The 23338-nt window shown below is 48.2% G+C and overlaps 10 protein-coding genes and 1 non-coding gene across 11 annotated transcripts; 6 read left to right on the top strand and 5 right to left on the bottom strand.

Moving 5' to 3' along the window:
* Positions 1-133: 133 nt before the first annotated feature.
* FMAN_11752 (uncharacterized protein) lies at positions 134-1516 on the top strand (the record flags this gene model as incomplete). The annotated part of the gene is made up of 4 exons (XM_041826085.1): positions 134-205; positions 264-354; positions 416-1352; positions 1405-1516. The coding sequence occupies 4 exons, from the start codon at positions 134-136 to the stop codon at positions 1514-1516; spliced, it is 1212 nt and encodes a 403-aa protein (XP_041691401.1).
* Positions 1517-2052: 536 nt separating this feature from the next.
* Positions 2053-3854, bottom strand: FMAN_11751 (putative glucan 1,4-alpha-glucosidase; the record flags this gene model as incomplete). The annotated part of the gene is made up of 2 exons (XM_041826084.1): positions 2053-3584; positions 3638-3854. The coding sequence occupies 2 exons, from the start codon at positions 3852-3854 to the stop codon at positions 2053-2055; spliced, it is 1749 nt and encodes a 582-aa protein (XP_041691400.1).
* A 1282-nt stretch (positions 3855-5136) lies between these two features.
* Positions 5137-5218, top strand: tRNA. Its single transcript has one exon. It is a non-coding gene; the product is annotated as a tRNA-Ser (tRNA).
* An 817-nt stretch (positions 5219-6035) lies between these two features.
* On the bottom strand, positions 6036-7738 carry FMAN_11750 (uncharacterized protein; the record flags this gene model as incomplete). The annotated part of the gene is made up of 6 exons (XM_041826083.1): positions 6036-6108; positions 6162-6413; positions 6460-6549; positions 6850-7174; positions 7298-7443; positions 7527-7738. 6 exons carry the CDS (start codon positions 7736-7738, stop codon positions 6036-6038), a joined length of 1098 nt encoding a protein of 365 aa, XP_041691399.1.
* Positions 7739-8421: 683 nt separating this feature from the next.
* Positions 8422-9468, top strand: FMAN_11749 (uncharacterized protein; the record flags this gene model as incomplete). The annotated part of the gene is made up of 1 exon (XM_041826082.1): positions 8422-9468. One exon carries the CDS (start codon positions 8422-8424, stop codon positions 9466-9468), a length of 1047 nt encoding a protein of 348 aa, XP_041691398.1.
* A 2324-nt stretch (positions 9469-11792) lies between these two features.
* Positions 11793-13977, bottom strand: FMAN_11748 (uncharacterized protein; the record flags this gene model as incomplete). The annotated part of the gene is made up of 3 exons (XM_041826081.1): positions 11793-12351; positions 12407-12746; positions 12795-13977. The coding sequence occupies 3 exons, from the start codon at positions 13975-13977 to the stop codon at positions 11793-11795; spliced, it is 2082 nt and encodes a 693-aa protein (XP_041691397.1).
* A 1076-nt stretch (positions 13978-15053) lies between these two features.
* FMAN_16267 (uncharacterized protein) lies at positions 15054-15614 on the bottom strand (the record flags this gene model as incomplete). The annotated part of the gene is made up of 1 exon (XM_041826080.1): positions 15054-15614. One exon carries the CDS (start codon positions 15612-15614, stop codon positions 15054-15056), a length of 561 nt encoding a protein of 186 aa, XP_041691396.1.
* Positions 15615-16218: 604 nt separating this feature from the next.
* FMAN_11747 (uncharacterized protein) lies at positions 16219-17112 on the bottom strand (the record flags this gene model as incomplete). Its single annotated transcript, XM_041826079.1, has 2 exons — positions 16219-16769; positions 17058-17112. 2 exons carry the CDS (start codon positions 17110-17112, stop codon positions 16219-16221), a joined length of 606 nt encoding a protein of 201 aa, XP_041691395.1.
* A 1537-nt stretch (positions 17113-18649) lies between these two features.
* Positions 18650-20221, top strand: FMAN_11746 (uncharacterized protein; the record flags this gene model as incomplete). The annotated part of the gene is made up of 3 exons (XM_041826077.1): positions 18650-18871; positions 18917-19020; positions 19072-20221. 3 exons carry the CDS (start codon positions 18650-18652, stop codon positions 20219-20221), a joined length of 1476 nt encoding a protein of 491 aa, XP_041691394.1.
* A 520-nt stretch (positions 20222-20741) lies between these two features.
* On the top strand, positions 20742-21182 carry FMAN_11745 (uncharacterized protein; the record flags this gene model as incomplete). The annotated part of the gene is made up of 1 exon (XM_041826076.1): positions 20742-21182. The coding sequence occupies one exon, from the start codon at positions 20742-20744 to the stop codon at positions 21180-21182; it is 441 nt and encodes a 146-aa protein (XP_041691393.1).
* A 1678-nt stretch (positions 21183-22860) lies between these two features.
* Positions 22861-23175, top strand: FMAN_11744 (uncharacterized protein; the record flags this gene model as incomplete). The annotated part of the gene is made up of 1 exon (XM_041826075.1): positions 22861-23175. One exon carries the CDS (start codon positions 22861-22863, stop codon positions 23173-23175), a length of 315 nt encoding a protein of 104 aa, XP_041691392.1.
* Between the last annotated feature and the right edge of the window lie 163 nt (positions 23176-23338).

Raw genomic sequence — 23338 nt, 5'->3', positions numbered from 1 at the left:
TTAGTATTAGTATACTAATACTAATTTTTTCTTAGTATTAGTATACTATTAGTATTTTTTTTTTAGTATTAGTATACTAAACTAAACTAATTTCCAACCCTGACCACTACAGAGGAACAACTACTTCAGAGGAATGTACAGTTGCAACACAGCAAGATTGTACCAGGAGCGTCTCATACGTGACTTCCGACGGAACTCAGATCATGTAAGCACCCATCGATATATCTTATGTACCTTGGAAGGACGTTAACCGTACTGCTTAGGACCGAATTCGGCGACTGTCCAACTCTCATCAGCTGCGCGACGGATACACAAGCCACGACAACTGTGACATTGACGCCGGAGTTTATCTGGGCAGGTACCAATCCTGTCGGAATTGTTCCAGATGACGCTTACACCGCGGACGTTGACCCAGAGATAGTCGCAGCTCTGGAGGCAGAGTGGGCGGAAATCTTTGGTGGTGATGATGGTTGGAATGATACTGAGACTACGATTCTTACTAGCTCTACAGCCGTAGAGGAGTCAATCACCACCAGCCTGACTAATACAGACGCAACTTCCACCGTCACCAGCGATGGCTCTACGAATGCCGTTTCCATCGATTTGACTTCGAATACAGAAGCAACTGCTACTTTCGCAACAGCTTCTGATACTATATACTCAGTCAGCACAGTCACCAGCACGTTCATTACCAGGACCAGAGGCACAGATAGTACCACCGACATGCCAATATCTACTGACGAAGAAGTAACTCACAGCTACTACCCATGTGTCATCCATGGCGGTCCTGCTGTTGAGACGCCATACTGCCAGTGCTCAACTACAGTCAGCGGTGAAGGATACTACGCAACGACTACCTTGGTTGACGGCCAGTGTATCGCATACACAGAGTTTCCGTCACAAATCACTGTGGCACCTGAGACTGGTCCCATTACGGATGAGCCTTTCCAGCAACCCATCACCACCACTACAGATGGGACGGTCTTGGTGTGGTCAGCTTACGTGCTAGATTACATCAACATCCCAGGCATCACAAAAATCACCCAGTCAGTCGGCGTGGGTGAGCCTTCAACAGTCACCACTCCTTTGCCTAGTCAGACTGCTGTAGATAACGATGACGGTGGACAATGCGGCACCGGCGATGGTCTGTCTAAGAAGGGACTTCGTGAAGCTTGCGACAGAGCGATCAATAAGTATGAGGATAACACCGTATACAGCGACTATGCTTCTCGCTACAGCCGCTCAACTAAAGGTATCCTTGTAGCAGCCTCTGTCGGCCAAGCGGCATGCATTGCCAAATTTCAGTGCGACAATTACGGTATTGGCATGAAAGGTTCCGACATCAAAGAAGCGTAAGCTATAGTCCACTTGGGATATGAACCATGCTAACAGAATATTCCCTAGTCGTGAGAGTGCTAAGGAGAATGACGGTGTTGATATCTGCGGACATATACACCTTTCCAACTCATGTACTATCATTATGGACTACTGTACCAACTGCAAAACTCGAGGCTAGACGTTCCGTTAAAGTTTTGAACGCTGGGTCTTTTTATGGGTCAGATGTACTTGATTTATTCTTAATAATAAAAAGATTGTTTGCATGACATTCTGTGAGCTCGATCCTATAAGCTTTCGCTTCGAATCCTTCAGGTATGAGTGCAGATAGGAAGCAGCAATTCGCCAATCGTTAATATGCAGCAACTGAGTCTCCCAATGGGGCAAGCGGGTTTAGCCCACTTTTCACTATCTAATATCGTCTGCAAGGGATAGGTCACAAAGTCAAAGTGCCGAGCTGCCGTAGTATTGATTGAATCGTCCAGCAGCTGCTTGACCTTCTCACCACAGAATATAAAGATTTTGTAGTATTACTCAACATATTGGAGCACCGTAGCGGCATTTTATGTTGGTTTCATGGAGGAAAGGAGGCCGGTAATTACAAAATGAGCGAGGCATAAAAGTATGAGAGGAATGACCCGGAGTATTATTTCGCTCTTATATTATGTCTATCAAAACTTCAACAGAAGGTAACTTTAACTCCCATCACACCAACTTTTACCTCCATTCATCGTTGATAGTACTGCTGCTTCCACACTTGCTACCTGTCGCAGCACTGTTGTTGGGGTCACTCTCCCATGTAACAGTTCCATCACTCGTCTTCTTGATGTACTTATACTCAAAGCTGGTATCGGAGGGAATCTTGACCTTCACAGTCCATAAGCTCTTGGTGCTTGTGGATTCCTCAAGTGCAATGCCGTCGGCAGGAGCCCAGTTGGAAAGCTGAGTGATCCCGCCGACAATGTAAACTTTCTGGTCAGACGTCACATCAACATTCTTCACGTTGAATGTGATGGTGGTATCGCAGGCGGGAGCTGCTTCGCAAACAGAGGGCACCTTGTTGGCGCTGCTCTCGCCCCAAGCTGGAGGAACGACGCCAGTGCGCCGCTCAGCAGCGCCGACAAAAGAAGCGTAGGACCAGGTGAGGTGAACAGCTGACTTGGGAGTTCCAGTAGACTTATCGAACTGCTCTGCGAGAGAACCATCCTTGGGAGTGTAGGTTTGCACAACAGCCACGAATCCATCAGCATACGAAGTCACAGCCTTGATAATAGCCTTATATGTCTTGCTGTTCTTGCGATAGGTACCCTTGGATACCTTTGGTACAAGGTCACTAAAGAAGGGGAGTGACACACTGTCAACAGTGATGGAGCCGATCTTGTTCCATTGGTAGACGGCAGCGTACAGTTGCTCGGCAGCGGCTAGAGTAGCCAAGTACCAAGGGTTGCCGTCGTAGTACACATCCTCGCTGTATCGACCGACAGCAGCAGCTTTACCTTTACCTCTGTTCTTGTTGACGCCGTAGATGGAGCGGAAAGAGTCGACTACTGCCTTGTGGTTCGCAAGAGCCCTTGATGAACAAGGCTGGAAGGTTGAATCTGTGCACTTCGAAGAAGGATCAAAGGTGTGAATAGATGACAGAATAGAGTTGGCATCAAGGCCCTTGCGGCCATCGTTGACGTTGATGTTGGAGTCGATGTAACTGCCTGTCCAAAAGCTCTGCATAAAGCAGAGAACGCGAGGAGCATTGGCTGTGCAGTCGGAGCAAGACTTGCCAAGCTTCTTAGCAAGAGCAGCTCCCTCGACGAGAGCACGATGCGAAGCAGAGAGGGTGAAGAATGAAGATCCGTTGACCTCCTCCCAAAGATCATAACCGGTTCTGTTCCAGAACTTGACTGTGTAGGCAAGATCCTTCTCGATGACGGGCCAGACCTTGTTGACGGCCTTGGAGCGGTCGCCGCGAGAAACTAGCCAGTTGGCGTACAGAGTCAATGCAGTAGCTCTCAGAGGCGGGCCATCACGTTGAGGGCGGCCCCAAGATCCTGTGAAAGCTGTGAGATTGACGTGGAACTTGGGCTCCCCAAGGCCGCCTGTCTCGGGACCACCAGATGGGTTGGTGACGCCCTGGAGCTTGGCTTGGGCAGAGACATATTCGTCGATCTTTCGCTGGAGCGACTTGTCTCCGTGGATAAAGCGCTCGACAAGAACTTTGTATGTCAAGGCGGAGTCTCGGGTCCATGTGTACCAGTCTGGAAAGCATCTCAGTCATTAATTTTCGATAGTATCCTGAATAGTGACTTACAGTCTGGGTCTGTTCTCGAAGGGCTTGCTACAACAGCACCAGGCGCAGCGCCCTGAGCTCGCTTGCCATCGGCACCAATATTGGCAAGGACGCCCTTGATGGAGATGTCGGCCTCTTTTGATATGAAGCGATCAAGGCTGGAACCGCCGGGCGATGCAGTGGCCTGGCCTTGGAGGGCCGACAAGACCGTAAGGCCATACAAGATCTGAGTAAACATTCTCCGTGAGTGCCGGAAGAAAGGATTGCAGTGAAGAACGAAGGGCAAAGAGGACTGTTGATGCGATTTACTGGCAGGATGATCCGTCTTATATATCCAACTCAAAAAGACGCGGAATCATTCCCCATCACGAAACCGTTACGTCTTGCATATTTCCGACTGCACTATCGAATTAATTACGCCGAGAATCTCGAGCCTCTGTAACCAATAGTAACGTCAACCCCAGAAACCCCGATTTAGCCTCATGACGTTTCTGGGGTAGGTTCGCTGATCATCCCATCATCCCCGCACTCGAGATGCTCCCCTGGGCTTAGCTCATCAGGTCACATCGGTCCTTTTGACGCACCAGATGATAGTGATGAAATTGTGAGTGCGGCACGGTGAATATGCTGTTCATAAGTATCGGGCCTTTTCACCTGTTTTATGAAGTGAACTGAATTGAATTGAGCGTTTTCCCCGGCGGCCGTTGAATCTGACGATATCACATGGCTCTCGGCTATGATTTCGATGAGCCGAAAGCTTCATGATTCGTTGGCTAGGCTGTTTTAGGCAATAACCGCGGCAGCCTGAATATTGGGATGAGATGCGTCTATAGCCGCGATGTTTGTCTCTCGCTTTTGGCTCCTAATTATTTCGACCAGTAGTAACACGATGATTTTACTCACAAGCAGGGTTTTACTGGTGTGCTGAAGACTGTTAGCAGACACAGAGCCTATATCGATAATGATGCAGATACAGGATGTTTGCAATATAAGGGATTGGATATATAGTTATTAGTTGCAGGATATATTGGTTTCTTAATAAATAATGGGCCGTTCTTGTTTCCATTTATTGTAGTTTATAAAAATCTCAGGCAAAATATCTTAGTTGTAATTATATTCCAACTGTTGATATAGGGTAGCTATGCTGATGTCAAACCAGAAAGGAGCCGTGGCAACAAGAGCCAGCCCCTCCAGCCAGCAAGTTAGCTGATAAACACAAGTTAAAGATACCCTGTTCGGTCAATATATTGGTCGATGTTTGACACTCTTCTTGGTTGATGTCGATATTTTGGAAGACAGTATTGATCTGCTTTTTTGAAGCATGCATTTAATTGTCATATCGATCTGCCTTCAGCCAAACTAACATTAGTCTAACAGAAGGTGGTCAATCTCAGTGCAGTAGCAAAGTTTGTTGAGCATTGCCGAAACAAACGAGAATAATAGCAACCGCCCTTCTTACTTTGCAGCGTCTGCAAGAGTATGATTCCCATGTTCTGAGCACCCTGATATCCATTACGTAAGGCGCAGTGGCAGAGTGGTCTAATGCGATAGACTAGAAATCTATTCTCCTCGGAGGCGTCTGTTCGAATCAGGCCTGCGTCGTTTGGATGTCTTTTTTGGAATTTCTTGGCATGTATCTGATGCCATGTTTTTATTTTTTAATCAAATACTTTGATGAATTGGCTCTATGAAACTTGCTCCTGCGGTTGAACTATCATCTGTGGATCGGGGATTAGTTGGTGGAGGATATACCGTACACGACTCTTGGTTGGAAAACCTTGTATAAATCACAGCTACTGGATCACTTAACGGATAAACCCCTTACGTTTAAGACTCTGATACTCTCCTTGCTTATTGTATGTCTATAAATATTAATAGGAATGATTACAATGAGAGGCGCTTTATTTGTTTGTTTGACACAAATTGGGGCCGCTTCATGCAGGTAGTCGGAGTTGGCTTTTTGGATCAGCATTAATTCTAGATGCGACGTCAAAGCCCGTCTCATCTGTACGGCACTATACGATCTACAACATTGTCTATCATTTAAATTGTTGATCTGAGCATTGAGAACCAGTAACCAAGACATCTCGGGATATGCGAGTATTTCCAAGACCACAGGAATTCGGAGATAGTCAGCATACCTCATCCGAACCGTCTTATCAACAACCAACAGCCAAGAGCCAACACCCACAAACCGGTTTTCAAACTGCATGCACGAAAGCCACAATTACTGGAATGAAAGTTGAACCAACTGAAACAGAAGTCAATTTCTCGTATACATACGGGTATCTAAAGTGGGTTTGACCCTTTCCTTCTAGAAGCGAAAACCCCCTTGTTCTCGCCTGAAGGGTCAGCTCACGACATCATTCCACGCAATTCGCTTCTCGCTTCTCGCTTCTCGTCCCCAACAATTCTTCGCCTAAGGGAGCTTCATCATACGAGTCCTCTTGACTTCTGGGCCATCGTTTCCAAGATATCTGAATGTGTATAGACTGTAGCTCTCGTCAGCATATCAAAGTGAATGGAAAGGGGCGGCTGCACGCACCTCCAGTGAAGGTTACCGAGTGCGATATTTCGGCATCCATTGACAAACTTTATGACATCCCTGTCAATGCCCTCACCCCAGAACGGCAGATTCGCCAAGGCCATGTGCCATCTTCGGTAGCAGTCATAGAGCATCTCCCCAATCTGGTCAACGGCTTGCTGATCAGTCATGCCCTGATCCTTCAGGATGAAGATGATGTTACTCTCTTCACCCTGGATCAAATCTTTTCGGTACGAGCACAAGTCGTTTTGCCTGGCGTTATTAGCGGGGAGAATGGAAGGCTTCTGGAAGGTCTTACAATGTGACTAAATCGCAGGTGATTCGTGATATCGCCTGCATTGAGGGATGGTCCATGACGTATTGGGGGATATCGATGCCTTCGGCAAACCTGAATGGCCCAGTTAGTGAAGTTCTGTCGCTATGATTGGCCAAATCTCAGGCCTGGAACTTTTTCGCTCAGTGGCCAATTGGGCGCCAATCGAGTCGAACTACCGTGGAATGATGGCTTGCAGCTTGGCCAGAACAAGGATAGCCTTAGGCGAAGGTGAAACCGCCAAAAAACTTAGAAGACTTTTCCAGCCGCGCTTGTGGTCTCTGGTCTTGTTTTTTTCTTTTTACAGTGACATTTACAGTGCAGCGACTGAAACCGCGGATCGCAATCAATGAGATGGTAGGGCACGGTACTTACTCCATGAGCCCAATGCAGGGGTAAGCTCCTACGCAACCAGCGCGCATGTCCATGTACTCTTCGATTGTAGGCCGTGTCGCCCTATGCTGGACGCCAACCTGCTGCAGCACGCCGACACAGTACATGGTAAGGTGCTTCTTCCATCTGTACTGTAGACTTGGGCTCGATCGCTCTCTGAAACGCATCCAGCAGGATTGGAGGGTATGTCGCAATGGGTTCTCGTCGGGTGATACTACGGGATGGATATTATCGAGGGTCGCGAGTGTATAGATGACTTCTTCAGCCGCTTTGATGGGGTCATTGGCAAATGTTCCCTCGTCAAAGGCTATTGTTCTGTTAGCGGAAGCCACTTTTTTTCAGCCGTGGAATTTGTCTGTATGTATGTATGCAAAAGCGGCGCGGGCCGTTCTAGAATATTGGAGTCTCGGTTTTTGTTTGCTTGACTTACGGTCATCGAATGCAAAGACCCATCCATTCCAGTCATTCATCAGCTTAAGTGTTTCGAGATCAGCATGCGGGGCGCATATTGCGCTCATGTAGGCAATGTCAAGCCGACTCCAGATGGCCGCTGTCTTATCGTTCATGCGCAATGCGCTGTATAATAGGGCTGTTAGCGAGCAATGTCTCAAACATTACCGAGATGGACGGAGTTGGACTCTTGTCCCAAGTGGACTTACGTTTTCAGCCATTCGTCTGATAAAGCTTTCGATGTCCTGTACAAGGGATTGACTTCTGGTTCCACTGCCATAATCGACGAGAACAGTGCTTCTGGAAGCTTAATCCAGTGACCCTCGGGTTCGGCAACGTTGACCGGGTTCAGACAGGCATCTTTTGGTAGTGTGGCTTCTCCAGAGCGGCTTGGAGGCGGTGTGATTAGGCTGGGTACCATTGTGTGTATGAGGATTTTCGTTTAGGCCGCAAGGTAAAGACTTGGGCTTTGGGGTATTAGCAAACGAGCTGTTCGCCGACCGGGACGATGTAGGAGACTGGCTACTTTTTGAGAGCGAGCGGAAGCGGAAGATACGGGGTTTAAGGGACTTTGCAACTCCACCACTGACCTGCATGTTGGCTGTTGGTTGATACTCACTAGCTAGAGCACCTTACTAGTATGTAGGCCTGATTCTTGTTTGTATCTGGTCTGTTGGTCCGGTTTGATTGCAGAGGGAGTGTGCAGTACAGTACGGGCACGACGCTAGAGATGGCCTCCGTGGACGGTTCCGTCTGCGTGCCGGGGATGGTTCCTAGGGGCAGTCTAGACCAAGTTAGTGGAGAGGGGGGGCGGGGATGTAATAAAAGTGGGAGCTTGGCCAGGGGGAGGAGGAGGAAAAAAAGAATTGCCTGCTCTGAACCATCTTCTTGGGTTTATCCTTACATATTGCTGACAAGCAGTGCCGAGAGTGGACTGCCATCACCTTCCTGACACATCGACGTGCATAAGATACGCGAACGAACCAACAACCAACAGACAGACGGACAAACCAACAGCCCGTCACGGAGCTTCGCATTAATTGACTGCCCATTGCATTGCAGTACGGCGTAGCTACCTACCTATTGGTGCACCACCATACGAAAATGGCGTCCGAATTACGACGTCCCAGGATCAATTACTCCAGATTGAGCACCTCCAAAGACGAGGTCCGTTTCTTGGAGATTGAACCTGCAAACACAGTCAACGACCAAGTCGTCTGTCGCCTCGTCACTCTCCCTTTAAGCCGAGACGTCGAATTCATCGCCATCTCCTCACTGCTCGGCGACCCCGCAGACCAAGACAGAATCATTCTCGACCGAAGTCCCATTCCCGTCCCCGTCCACATCGCCCTCGCCCTCAAATATGTCCGAGCCGTATTCTACCCCGCCGTGAGCAAATCGAGCGAGAGTCTGGGCAGGGAGAAAAGATCACCGAATTGGCTGAGGAGCCTTCTCAGGCATTTGGGTGGGAGAGAGGTGGACAACAGGCCGAAGCTGCGGGTATGGATCGACTGCATCTGCGTCAACTCAATGGACTCGAGGGAGAATTCCAAGAGCAGACTCATCATGTACCACGTGTATCAGCGCGCGCAGATGGTAGTGGGCTGGGTGGGACTCAAGATACCTCAGACAGATCTTGGTATCCAGCTCATCCAAGCGTTTGACAATGCGATGCCCGAGACGTGGCAGGAACCCGGCGACAAGGAGGAACATCCTGAGAACTACTCCCCCCATCACGAGTGGGCAATTCCCATTATCCACTTATTCGACCCCCAAAGCGACGCTGCCATTGGAACTGCAGACTTTCTCAACAGGAACTTCTTCCACCGGCGCTGGATCCTCGAAGAGATGGCCATGGCCAGGGTGCCGACCTTTTTAATCGGTGATGCGATTGTTTCGTGGAAACAATTACTACGACTCAATCTTGCCATGGAAGAGTTCAAGGATCACGAGTCAAACGTCTGCCCCGCATCTACAAGGCCCATGATACACGAGTTTCCATTGGGCACGATCCATGCATTGCTGGATGAGTTTGAAAAGAGGAAGAAGATGGCAAAGATGGAGTCACTTAATAGCACCTCTGTCACAGGAAGTGTCACGAGCGCAGACTCGATAAGCCACCAGGACTCAAACACCAGGTCGATACCATGAACAAAAGGTTACGGCGTAGAAGGGATATCCATGTTTCAGCAGCTTTGATACCGCTTGATTTCTAGCACTTACGGACTTAGTTCGCGTTTCTTATGTTTCAATAAAAATACCAAATCGTTTCTAGAATCAACAAGTGGCATCCAGAATGGAGCCTCGGTGATAACGCGGACTAGATTCAAGTCAGTTGGGGTTGGTTGATCACCACTATCGAGTGGACACATGAAACCTTATGGCTTGAGATAGGGCCATGCGGCTTCATGACACTGATTCTAGCTCCGATTGAAGATGCTTTTCTGAAGCATCGACGAAACCAGTATGAAGCGTGTTAATTAAACTCAATGTTGATTCCATGCGCTACGGCTGCTACACCTTCTTTTCTGATGACACTCTGAAGGTTACAACACCGCCTGTCACGAGAGCCAGAACCTCGGTACCGCCAAGCGCAATGCTACCACGATTCCAGAAACAGGGTCGTATTCCCAAGCCTGCCTGATCAGCGCAAAACACTGGAGAAAGGTTACAACGGCCACTAGAACAAATGAGGCCAAGATACCGAATGAAAAAGGGCTCAACCATGCAAAGAGCTGGTGAGAGTTACGCAAACCACCACCACCATTACGGATACCCTTCACTGATTGCATCAGGTGGCTAACCCTGAGACTAGCCCGCAATCCCTAGAGCAACGAACGGCTTTCTTCAGCGGCACGAACTTTGTTTCTAGCTGCGGGCTGGCGGGTGAGGCTTAGTGAGGGACCCTTGACCTTGCCAGAATGATATAGCTTCGCTAGCATTGGTTTAACATCTGATACTGACTCGGATCGGTATGACATGACGATAAAGTGGCAATTAGTGTCTTGTGCGACGTTTTACTGATCAACAGACGATTACAAGCAGATCGAGCCAAATCAGAGCCCGACACGTCTCTCTGCTGCCATTCAATTCCGTCTGTCCAAGTCTCTGGAAAGACCGTTAGCTTACTAGTCAGGGACAGGGTTTATGACTGGGGCAAATTTGCTCTAGTGCAAACGGCTCTGAAAATAGCATGACCATTCTCTGGTGGCTGTTGTTTAGTGCCGAGCTAAATGATAGTGGTATGAGGAAATGATAACGAAGGGGCAATTCTGCGATCTTTGCGAATTGATGCAAAATCCATTTTAATATTTAAACGTATTCAGTACGATTAATTAACCCAATCTCATTATGTAGATTAGTATGCCAAGCGACGCGGACATGGACAGCATTGGCATATCCATTCAATGTTACACCACTAAAGCACCTGTCAAAGGCAGCCCGCAAGACATGCCCGCAATCTACGGAGTATCAACAGGCACTCCAGGACCCTCTTGCTGGGAACAAGTGGGTATCAGCACGCGTTGCAGCAATCAAGCATAGGCTCAATCGTACGCCCTCGTCTAACTAAATAAAATCACTCATCAACGATGGAACACAAACCCCATCCCCATCGCCGCTGTAGAGTAACATGGCCTTGTCTAGTGTGCCCTGAAAATCCAGGCAGTAACCTTGTAGACTGTCCTTTTGCGGTTTGGCGCGGCCTGCGATATGAGCATTACGAATACTTTAGAAGTGCTAGTGGCTCTTCTGCAATTTGTTGTTTAGCTCCGGATAGCCTCCGGTCCGCTCCCGCACGTGCCGTTCAGTTTTATATTAACTCGGTGCTGCTCCGTAAAGCATGTGTCTCGTATCTATGTATGTTGGTTGTTGGTTGTTGGTTCTAACGTTGCAGCTCTCACCGGAACTGCATGCATACTTACACAAACTTTGTTGGGTTCACCTTGCTTCGTGCCGAACTTGCATGATCAGAAATTCGGCATTTGGCTGCCAAGTTATCTGTTGCAGTAGCGTTGACGTACCCAGTCGTAACGCCGAGGCAAGCTCATTTTGGCCACTGGACCGCAATGATATATCACATTTCTGCAATCCTCGCCTACCATGTGGATAAGCGGGATCCACGACGTTTCTCAGCCTAGCAGTCGACAAAATATTTGAGACTCAGATTAGTGGTAGATGGTTGGGATCTAGTGGAGGCCAGTCTGACGTTCTCTGTCAGACAGGGGTCAATTAAGATATAGACAGCGGCAATCCCACGTTCAAGATGCAAGACCGGCATGTCGATCCATCGTCTGACATGTCGAATGTCGAATGAGGGAATATTCAGCGTTTAGATATGCGTAAGATGTTACCTAGTCTAGTATAGTGAGTGCTGTGGATGTAGATATCCTTTACAAAAACAATCCATCTGATCTGATCTTCCATCCTATCGATTTACAAGCCTGACCTTCTCGGAGCGATGAGTCAAACGCCGACTAGGACTTTCGAAGCGAGTCCTCCATGACTTGGATGGTCTTTTGGATGGATTCCAGCCCCTCCCGAGCCCGCAGATATGCATCTTCCTTCTCCTTGACCTCCTGAGCCATTCGCTTTAGCTTCTTTTTCATCTCTCTGAGCAATGATTCCTCACTCCAGTCATCGTCGTTTTCTGACCTCGACCTTTTCCTAACGCTGCTCTCTCCTGATGAACCCTCTGATGGTGGTTCCGCTGACTGTAGCTCATCAGGTAAGGCTGGTGTTGAAACTGAATGAGACAATGGCCGCTCTTCCATTACGTCCGACGCGGCGGGTGAGGTTGAAACATTTGGATTGTGTTTACAAACCTGAAGATGTCTCTTCAGGTTGTAAAGACGTTTGAAGGGAGACCCTCTCACGGATCTCTTGCAGCCTCTGTTGGGGCATGGAAACGACTCTTCAGGGCTGGATGCTACATCCTTATGCGCTTCTGTCTGATGCCGGTTGAGAGTGAAGGAATTTGCAAATGTCTGCTGGCATTTCGGGCATGCAAGGTACGACGAGCTCGTCTGGCCATTGCTTGCATTTGAGTTTAGTACTTGATGTGACGCCACGTAGGTCTTTCGTTACGTACCCAGTATTTTGAACTCCCTGACTGACCGATGCAACATTAGCTATTGGGTTGAATGGCTCTTGGCGGGTCGCATCTCCGTAGGTCTGTAGCATTGGATCTGGGGTGACAGCAGCTGGTAGCTCTCTACTGAGGTCTTCCTTCACGGACGTTTCCACGATCCCTGCACTGTTCCTCGGTAACACGTCGAAGGACAAGAAGTCTGGATCTTGAGGAGCATGTTGGACTAAGTAAATCGGATCAATGCCGGCGCCATCATCAGTGAATAGGAGGCTGTCGATAGTAGGGTGCTGATCAAAGCCCGTACTACTAGGTTCAGGCACAGGAACGCTCGGTAGGCCAACTGCTAATCGTTAGAAGTGTCTAGTGAAACAACCTCAAGGTATCTTACGTTCGTAGTAAGCTGCGCCAGGGTTCTCAAGGAAGTCATAGGCAGCTGGAGCTGGCGAGAACGTCGGGGCAGCGGGGTTGAACTTCTGGGGCTCAAGATCACCAGGACCGATGATGAACATCCAACAAACACCCCATAATACCAGCAATGCAGGCAAAATAGTCCAAGGCATTGTCGTACAGACATGCCGCATATTGTTGGGAAACTCAAATATTATCTGAGTCGAGGCGTTCCTGCACTTCAGTTCCTCATATGCGCATCTGAATCTCAAGTTTAACCTTCTGATGATCGACGTGATCAAATCAAACAACCCGGCAAGAATTGTATCTGTGAAATCTGGCAACGAACTGTATTTTATGATTATGTTGGAGAGAGCTTCAATCAATGTCATGAATTCGACAAACCGTACATTTAAAGGCGTACCATTTCCAGCTTGCAAAAGTGGTAGTAATCGACTGTTGAGGCGGCAGAATCTCTGCGAGCGTAGAGAAACTTCCGACAGAAGGGCTCCAAGGTCGTAAGCCTGCGATGCCTCGACAGTAGTAATGTTGACAGGATCGAGACTCTCATACATTAACTGGCGATGGAGTGCATTGTGCGCCTGCCAGTATTCGCTGCTGTAATTTGAGTTTGCAGACGCAGCTTTGTCGACTTCGATACATTTTGTTTCGATCATAATAAGGCCGGCATAGATACCTCTGACCTCGGCGACGAGCTGATCCTGGCTAATGGGTCGAGTCTCTGGTTGCCGCATCATTGTCGGCTCGCTCTCAGGGGCTGGGTTTGGAGGGGGGTCGTTTTGGGCTGTGTCTCTTGCAAGGCGCCCTGGGGTGATTGATTGGCCATCTTTGTTGGCACATTGTCTTGCTGTCACAGGTGTAGGTTGTCTTGCTCCGGAATACCTGTGAGGAGTCTCATACTTTGAGTCCACTGCCGGCTCTGGCAGCCTACGGATATCCATGTCGTCTCTCGCGTATGCTTTACGAGGCCTGAGCTGTATTTTTCGATGATTGTCCGAGTCAGCCATGGGCGTAGCAACTCGAGAGTCACTAGTCTCTAATTTGTTTGTCTCAGACCAGACGTAGCGCCCTGAGAGTGGTTGTGCTCTCTGTGACTGAGTTTGGCGTAGACATTCCAGCTCCTCTTCGTTATCTTGATCTTGGCCAAGCTGAGGACTGGTCATGGGGGATGATGGGTAGCTCTGCCAGAAGTATCGTAAAAGAAAGAAAGTGACGAGATAAGAAACGCTCGTGCTGTAAGGCTGGTTCGCTGAGGCAAGATCGACTCTTTTGAAAGACTGGATGTTGTGGGTGAGATCGAGGTTAATGAGTTTGAGGCGCATTTTGGGGTGCAGCGGGGTTGGTTTTGGGGTGCGAGGTGAGGCAGTCAGGGAACCAGTCGCCTTACAGAACGGAGCCAATCAAGAATGTTTAGAGACGCCTCATTCACCCCGACCCCGGAAATGTAATTGGTCTGTTTTCTTAGGCATACCGGTGTTTCTTAGGCACTTGAAGATAAAAATAGAACGCACCATACATAGACTATTGGTCAACTCATCAAGCCTTATACAAAGGCTGCATATGGCCCAGACATCTTACTACCTAAGCTTTGCCAACAAGCAGTAAACACCAATGAGATATGCCAACTCAAACGTCAGCTATTAATCATGGTTCAACCTCCAGAGCAGACTTCTGTTCAAGTTTCGTAGCAAAATGGCTTTACAGTGGAAGTCTCAACAAAAGATTGCCTATACTGCTATCGCATTTCGGAAATGGCGGTAAGGATCTCTCTGTCCTTGCATCACAATGACAAGTCCACGGAATTATTCAAAAATAAGGGGCATCCAGAAGATTAATGCAGAGTTATGGCTTCAACTGCTCTCATTACATCGCTTGATAGAGGCATTGAGCTCCTGTCCCAACAGTTCTTCTTATTTCTTCAGATCCTCTTTACCAAAACCATCAAGTAACTGATATGGCTATCTCTAACAGGACTGTGGACTTAGGTCCACAACATTCCTGCTCTTGTTGCGAATGGCGTTGAGCGATATGACTAGGAGCGAAATGTCCCAATATTATAATCAAGGCCGACTACAGGGGAAACGGTCTAACAATCAGCCATAATAATGCAGTGGTTATGGTTATAGGAGTTTGCAAGACTATATACATGAAAGGTACTAGTGAGTCATTTTCCAATTCCGTTGGCACCTTGGTAAGTGCGATTCCGTGACGATAAGATACATCGATCCCACTCTTCCATCTACTGATCACAACCCGCCTTCTTACCAGACACCCAGCCAACTGCGGGCGCAGTCGCATAGCCCAAGGACGAGACCAAGTAACAACTAACGCCGTTGTGAGAAAAGCCAGCACAACCCGAGTTGCCATTGCAAGCAGCAACACAGTCGTCCAGAGTCGACTGGAAAGGCGTACCGAAGCCCCCTGTGATGATGTAACCGCATTCGATCTTGAGGGCGCCAAAGCACTGGCCGTGTGATGCAAGACAAGTGACGCCCTGTGGAGGTGCCGTAGCCTCTGTAGTCGTGGCGGCTGCCTCGGTGGTAGTCTCAGCCGATGTCAAGGTTGTCACGGCAGTGGTCGTTGCAGTTTCGGCGGTAGAAGTTATCGATGATTCAATGATAGTAGTGCTTGTTGGCTCGGACGGCGTCGTCTCGCTGAGTAGTGCAGTGGAAGTCGTCTCAAGGAGCGCGGTGGTAAGGGTTGTTTCAGGGAAAACGACTGAAGAACTCTGGGGTTTGCAAGGTCCAGCTACAGCAACGGCAGCGGCCATAGAAAGCATGAGGAAATGAGTGGCGACCATGGTGAAGACCAGTGATTTAATCAACGAAATGAGTGACTGAAGAAGACAAGAAAAGAGTGAATTTGAAGGCCAAATGAGCCTGACTGCGCAATGTAAGATCTTGGCCTTTATTTATCTGTTTATGGCCCCATCATGTTCCCCAGAGAAAGGTCTCATTTCCACCAAATGCATCTGCGTCAACTCTAATAGGGATGCTTGACTGGAGTGGGCAATAGAGTCGCGGAATCGAATTTGACAGGCCTGTGATCTTGGAGCAAGCAATTCCGCATCATCATTCCCCTGTGGCTTGCCACCATTCAGATAGCTTACATGGCGAATGGGCGTTGCGCTAATGTGCAATCACGGACCTCAAATTCAATAGCGCGAGTCAAGTTGAGCAGAATGGCGTTTCGGCAGAGTCATACCGTTATGTAAGCTTAATTTCACACTGCGACTTAATACTAATAGCTAAAGCTTATTGCACATTCGGCTTGCAGCTGAAACGTAGGGCTAATAATCCTTCTAGACGAAACGGTTCAGTGAGATCAGGACCTCATTTGTTTCGGCAGATAATGCTACCATGTTCAGTCTTTCACCGCTTGCCCATAAGCTTGTACCTTTCTCGTCATGGGAAGATACCCAGCCTTTCTTTAAAGGTAAGCTCCTCATCAAGCTGTGCACCCTCCTTCGCCAACCGATCCGCTTCAGTATTCCACTCTCGCGGAATCTTCCAAAGCTGAATCTTAACACCATACTCATGCCAGCGCTCTACCTCTCCAAGAAATACCTGCCACATATCCACATTGCTTACAACCGCTCCGTCGCTTTTCCTCCATCCCCTCCGTAGCCATGCTCGGATCCGCTCTGTTGCACCTTTGACGACATATTCTGAATCAGTCGCCAGGACAAGAGTGGTGAATCCTTCGCTTGCCCAGTTTCTGTAACGAAGGGCACCGATGATGGCTCGAAGCTCCGCTCTATTGCTGGTTTGGTTGGCATAATCGCCCAATGGACCCTGATTTTCCAGACGTTCGTTGACACTCATAGTAGTATTTGGTTCTTGAGGTCCAAAAACAAATGCCCATCCTCGCTTGGGCTCGACTTGTCCATTGCCGAGGCATGCACCGTCGGTGTAGATAAGAAAAGACTCTGGATCATCCACTCGAATAAATCTTGCTACAGGTGGGTGAGCTTTGCGTCCAATGCCTGCCGGGAACAGACTTTGGGGAGTTGCTGAAGGGGGCGGTACAAAGACTGTTGGTAGGACTGATCCGCTGCCTCAAGATATTTCTATGTGGCGGATGGGGTCCAGTCTCTCAATATCTAGAGAGCCAGCGCGGTCGAGATCGTCTTCATATTCTTCTGGACGTCTCACTCGCCCTTCGACTGAGTCATCGTCAAGGATGTCATCCATAAAACTGTAGTCAACACAGCAGCGTCCGCAAACAACCAAGCCATGATTACCACAGACCAAACGGCCATCAGCTAGCTCAACTGGTGAGTCGGGAGCCCAACTCATGTTGATGAAGTCTATCCTGTGAGATGGATGCTTTGCCTTGGTACGAAAAAATACGTCTCGACGTGGAGAAACATGTGCCTTGAAAGTGAGGCTTGAAGTTTGGCACAGAACCGTGCGTGTGAAATTCAAATATAAATTTCAGGAGATAGTTAAAGAATGAGAATAATAACACTTAGGATCATGCATTTGAGTAAATCAGTTTCAGATTAATAGGTCGCGAAAATTTTCTACTGTTTAGTGCGGCAGGCCTCGGCCGCCCAAAAAATGAATTTGTTCAGAATTGCAACCGTCACGCAAACTCATTGCGAGTCCCGGTGTTAGTCTTCTAACAGAGTGACTTCGACTCACGGGTAGTGGAGGTGGTGAACAAAGTACTTCACAATAAGCAAGGCGCGCAAGCGATCGCACGGACCCATCTCAATGAGCATAGGGTAATTAATTACTTACATATGTGACCTTCTATGGAAACACCAAAACCAATGTCATTCATGAACAGGTGCAATGAATTAGAGAGAGATAAAAAGAAGAGTGTAGAGACCCAGAGCTTTATATCTCCAACGAGGATTGATCGATAGGCAGTGATTTTTTTGACTTCAGCCAATGCTTTTACATACGCTCGTCAGTGAGCTATAACAAGTAAGCTTAGGATAAATCACAACAGCCTATACGCAGCATTGTAGTAATATAAATCGTTTCGTTAAGTATTAATTACTTCACCACACAAACCCCATTATTCTTGCGAGAGTGGCCAGTAAATCCTGTTGGCAACCACTATCACGAGAGTCTTTTTTCGAAGAGCGGATGATGAAACCTCCGTGGACATTTGTTCCTCCGACAGGCGAGGTCACCCCACGGCAATCATTGGTCAATTCCAGACCCTCCAACTATGTCAACAAATATCGATTGATAATCGTAACAAGTATCCCAGTATTGTTAGTCGCACCATGAAAATATTCAAGCCCAAATAGAAACATCAGCAGGCAGCCCCAAAGAAGCGAACTCAAAGTATATAGGCTGTTGACCGCGTGCAAGCCGAGACAATGGCGCAAATGCTCGGGTGGCTGCGCTGTATATAATGAAGTGAAGCTGAAGGAGGCATGATGACGATTCGTGGCATTCAATTGCAAGCCCTTGTCATGTCATGAGCTTGGCAATGGCACCTTACTTGAAGGCTCACTCTTCGGTGCTTCACTCCAAAGACCCCAACGGAGGTTCTCCAAAGCCTTTTAACTGAATCAAGTAATTGCAAGCGTCTCGACCCCATCATCAACATGCACCTTCAGCAGCCATGTTGCTCCCCCGCACTCCAACGGCGGTCTTTTCTTCCTCCGCCACTAAACCACGAGAGTATGAGGCGTCGAGGTCTGGACTGGATCTAGCAAATGTTGATCTGGGGGAATCCGGGGCCCCAGGAAACTCACCCATGGAGAAGTTCTCCTACTAGCACGAGACTCAGATATATAACATGCCAGACCACTCCCTTCAATCTTGGCCTCCTCAGACTCAACTCACCTCTACAACTTCTTGACAATTCATCATGACTGCCTATTCCAAGCGTGGAAGCATCGAGCAAAAGCCTGAAGACAATTTTGTCGAAATGTCTGTTGCTGATGGAGCTGAGAAGCCTGGTGTCCTTGTTGATCCAGAGGCGGATTACTCTGGTGCGGTGAAGAAGACGGATCCAGCTGAGATTCGTCTTGTTCGCAAGCTGGACTTTCGCATCATGCCTACTCTTTGGGCGATGTACTTCCTCAACTACGTGAGTTTAGTCCTGGCTGTTGGTAGACTGTACTGACATTGGTAGCTTGATCGAAATGCTATTGCCCAGGCGCGTTTGAACGGTCTCGAAGACCATCTTGGCCTCAAGGGAACGCAGTACAACACGTGTATCTCAATCCTCTTCGTTGGGTATGACGGATGCCTTCTCCTCTCGTTGCGAAGATGCTAACCTGTGATAAGCTACTTACTCATGCAGATTCCATCCAACATGCTCATCTCCTCGAAACGCGTCCGTCCATCGCTGTACATGTCCATCTGCATGATGGGCTGGGCCATCGTATCTGCCTGCACCGCCCTCGTCAAAGACTACAAAGGTCTCGTCGTCGTTCGATTCTTCCTCGGTGTCGCTGAAGCCCCCTTTTATCCCGGAGCCCTTTACCTGCTAGCAATTTTCTATACACGAAAAGAGATTGCTATGCGACTATCGATTTTATACTCGGGCAACATTTTTGCGACGTCCTTTTCCGGTTTGATCGCGGCGGCCACTTTCGGAACAATCGATGGACATCACGGACTCAAAGGCTGGCAGTGGCTCTTCATCATTGAAGGTGTCTTGACCTTTGCAGTCGGCATCATCGGAATCTTCACTCTGGCTGACAGTCCCTTGACGACTCGATGGTTGACCGAAGAAGAGCGACAACTTGCACACGATCGAATGATACGCGATACTGTTGGTCTGGAGGAGAGCAAGGGAGCTCGAGCTGGATTTTTCCAAGCCATCCGCGACCCTCGCCTGTGGCTCTTCTGCTTCATCCAGAACATGCATCTTTCTGCTTGTTCTTTCAACAACTTCTTCCCTACTGTTGTCGGCTCCCTCGGCTTCAACAGCACTATCACTCTGGTTCTGACTTGCCCACCTTACCTTGTCTCTGGTTTCTTTGGATACCTCGCAGGATGGTCTTCAGGTCGATTCAACGAGCGAACTTGGCATATCACCGTCTGTATGGGAATGGCACTCGTCGGATACATCATCTCCTGTGTTACGCTCAACACGCCTGCTCGATACATTGCTTGCTTCCTGTTCGCCAGTGGTGCATATGCCGTCAACTCGATGATTCTTGGCTGGGTTTCCGCAACGCTAGGCTCCACAGCCGAGAAGAAGTCGGTCAGCTTGTCAATCGTCAACGTTATCGCCAACGCTTCGTATATCTACACTGCGTACCTGTACCCTAAGTCAGACGGACCGCGATATCTGATTGGAATGGCAAGCAATGCTGGATTTGCGACTATGTGTATTGCGGGCGTTTGGGCTATGAAGATCTGGCTTGTCAAGACTAACAAGAAGCTTGATCGGGAGGGAAACACAGGCGCTACCCGATACGCTTACTAGAGCGTGGCCTGGCTGGCGATTCATTTAGAACAGCTATACTGTGATAATGGATTATGTCATTTATCAAAATGAATCTTAACATCTCAATGGTCCTTCGTCAGTTGGTCACAATAAAGTCATCAACAATCACACCTACCTTACTACATCCATCTGTATGCGCACCGTGAACCAGAAGCATCGTTGAGCCCCATAGAGTGCGCCTATATCTGAACCTTGTGTTCATTGTTGAAGGGGCCTACTGTGAATAAATGGCCCAATGCCTCTCATGGGGGCGATGTAATCCGTGACACATGGTTTACTCTGACTGATGGATTCAGCAGACAGCATTGAACGAAAGCTGATGCAAAAGCGCATCCAACCAGGCATCACGGCATGGGCCAACCTATAAAAGGCGAACAAGGGCGAGCATGTTCTTCCAGTAAATATTTTGCACCGACTACATTCCACTGGCCAAAGAGCTCACCACAACTCCCTGCATTCCACATAAGTCTCCGTCAAAATAATTCACCAATAAATTATAATGGAGTATCATCCGTACAACCACGCTGAGCGGAGGCCTAACCGCTCCCCACCCCCCCAATTTCCAAATGAGTGGGAAGGGAACACTATGGAAGTAAGAAACACTCACGATGGCCGTATCGAATTCCACATAACTCTGTTCGATTGGCCCTGCTCTACCTTTGACTACATAGTGCCTTTAGATGAAGCAGAGAACCAGCGACTTGTCTACAAGACTCAATGGCAACGGAGGCATTGGATAAGCGAGAAGGTTCAGATAGAACTGGATCTCTTCACTGGCGGTATGTTTGAGGATGATGGCTTTTTGCGCCAGCTGAGGCAACTTGTACAGCTATCGCATGATATGTTGATGGGCGAGTTAATGTTGCATTGCCTTAAATGCTGGCCCCATGAGGCTGCCTTGGGACCCGATTACAGACGTTGGATGGTGGGCAGAGAATAGTCTACGACGACTATCAATCTGAGAGTATCTCTTCCTAATATAAGGAGCTTAGTCACACAGTATAGTAATTAGTACTCATAATATTCTCATGACATCGGCGATCCAGGCGAGCAGAGACTGTTGGTGAATTGCATGTGAATTGAGGCTGGAGCTTGAACCTGGCCCTCATCAATCTTACATGGACTGGCAACTAGACATTGGAAAATACAACATTCCATACTGTTTGGGGACCTTCCGCAAATGCAACCATGCTGCACAAGAAAAAGAAACACATTCCCTGTGCAACGGGATGTCGCGTGCACTACAGCGCTTTAGCACCAGTTTTCAGTGTTCGATAGGGGAGCAACCACTACCAGGTCCACTGAAGACCTGTATTCTCTCCCAACGTTGAATCAACAAACCTCCACTTTTAGCCATTTTATGCGCAGCTGTCAAATGCAGTGGCCCAATTGTCATGACCCCGACCATATGAGAAGCAGAATGGAGCACACCGCTGAGCGAGCTATTTACTGCCTATGCATCCGCGGAAGACATACTCAACCAGTCCTGCATTGAGCACCAAACATTCACTATTATGTCGTGCTCGGACCTGCCGGTTCCTTTAACGCGGAAAAGATCACCAGCTAGCTCAAAGCTGACCTTGCACTAAAAAATGTGACAGCCCATTTATGTTCTCCGGTGAAACACTTGTTATGCAACCAGGTGGCCTAGGTGATGTTCAAGGCTGGAAAGTACGCTCGTAGATACATCATGTACGGGCGCACTTGAATCGTAAAGACTAAGAAAACACAGCCAGAAATCACAAACCACCACTTTCAATCTGGAATGCAGGTGCTCCGTCTATCATAGGCGTTCCGAGACTTTCCCCTGCCCTGGGTAGTTGAGCATTTCAGTCACACGGCTGATTGAAAGTTGGTAACTGCCCATAGATATTTTGGACTTCCTATGTTGATGACTAGTGTTGTCTTGGAAAAGCAATCTATGATCAAAACCGCAACTGTGCTTTGACTCTGATGACGCAATGCACATCTTGTCTCACGACCCAAGGTTGAAAAGTCATTTGAAGGCCATCGATTCGTCAATTGATGGTTGGCAACTTGATTTCCACATTTACTAATTTCTTACACGCGGCGTAAAGACGTCAACCGTGCATATTATAGCTAGGGCGCCAAGCGATATGAGACATGAGACATGCAGGACGCTATTGATAGCTTCAAGTGTCAATTGGATATCTTCCGAAATGGTGATCTCTCGTCCTCAACAAACCCCTCAACAAACTTGCTTTTAGTGTAGATCAATTACCTGGCCTCAAAGTATCTGCTTTGATGCAGCAAAGATCAGCCAGTAGCCGAAAGCTGACGCCAGACTAGGGAGCAGTCTGCGATACGTGTTCTGTCTCATCGCTTCGACGCTGATGGGCGGTGAAGTTCTTGAGCATTGTAGAAGCAGCAGATTTGGGCCTCTACAAGATGAACAGCGTGAGCAATGGGGGAACTTCCTGGATTTGAAATATTTATATTGAGGTTATCCTACGTGAAAGCCTCTTTTCTTTCCTCATCCAACAGCACAACAAACCTTATCCTACAAACGTCCCATACTAAGCCTTTACATTCACATATTCAAGGTCAGTCACTTACACGTCTTGATTAATACTGGCAAGCCTTTAACTCTCTCGCAGATGTCTTCTGCGCAGGGATTTATCAAGTCTACCCAGCCTGGTAGATTCACCGCTACATTCAACGTCGACGGTGCTTTATACCTCTTCTCAGGCAACGTCAACCCGCCAACTCAGCCCTTCGAAAGCAATTCTGCAACCCTGGAGTACAACTCGGCTGCGGCCCTCGAGGGGTCTCAGCAGTTCACCGGAATAATCGGAAGTCGCAACGAGGTCTCATTCACGTTCGAGGATGGCACGGCGATCAAAGGGCCTCTTGATATTCCGATCAGCCCTGCTTCTCAAGTTGGTGGTACGGGATACTGGTCCCAGGGGTAATTTATCTCGATTATAAATCGATAGGTGACAGATCCCAGTCGGGAGTGGTTGAGTAGAAGGGGGGACAACAGTATGCAAAGTCAGGACCTATTTCGCGGCCACTCATAAGAGACAAGTCAATGCTACAAAAATTCCCCAATGAAAAAGTTCTGTATAGTGATAC

The sequence above is a fragment of the Fusarium mangiferae genome, assembly GCF_900044065.1.
Source record: "Fusarium mangiferae strain MRC7560 genome assembly, contig: FMAN_scaffold028, whole genome shotgun sequence".
Classification (NCBI taxonomy): domain Eukaryota; kingdom Fungi; phylum Ascomycota; class Sordariomycetes; order Hypocreales; family Nectriaceae; genus Fusarium; species Fusarium mangiferae.
This window is presented reverse-complemented; position numbering and strand designations above follow the sequence as displayed.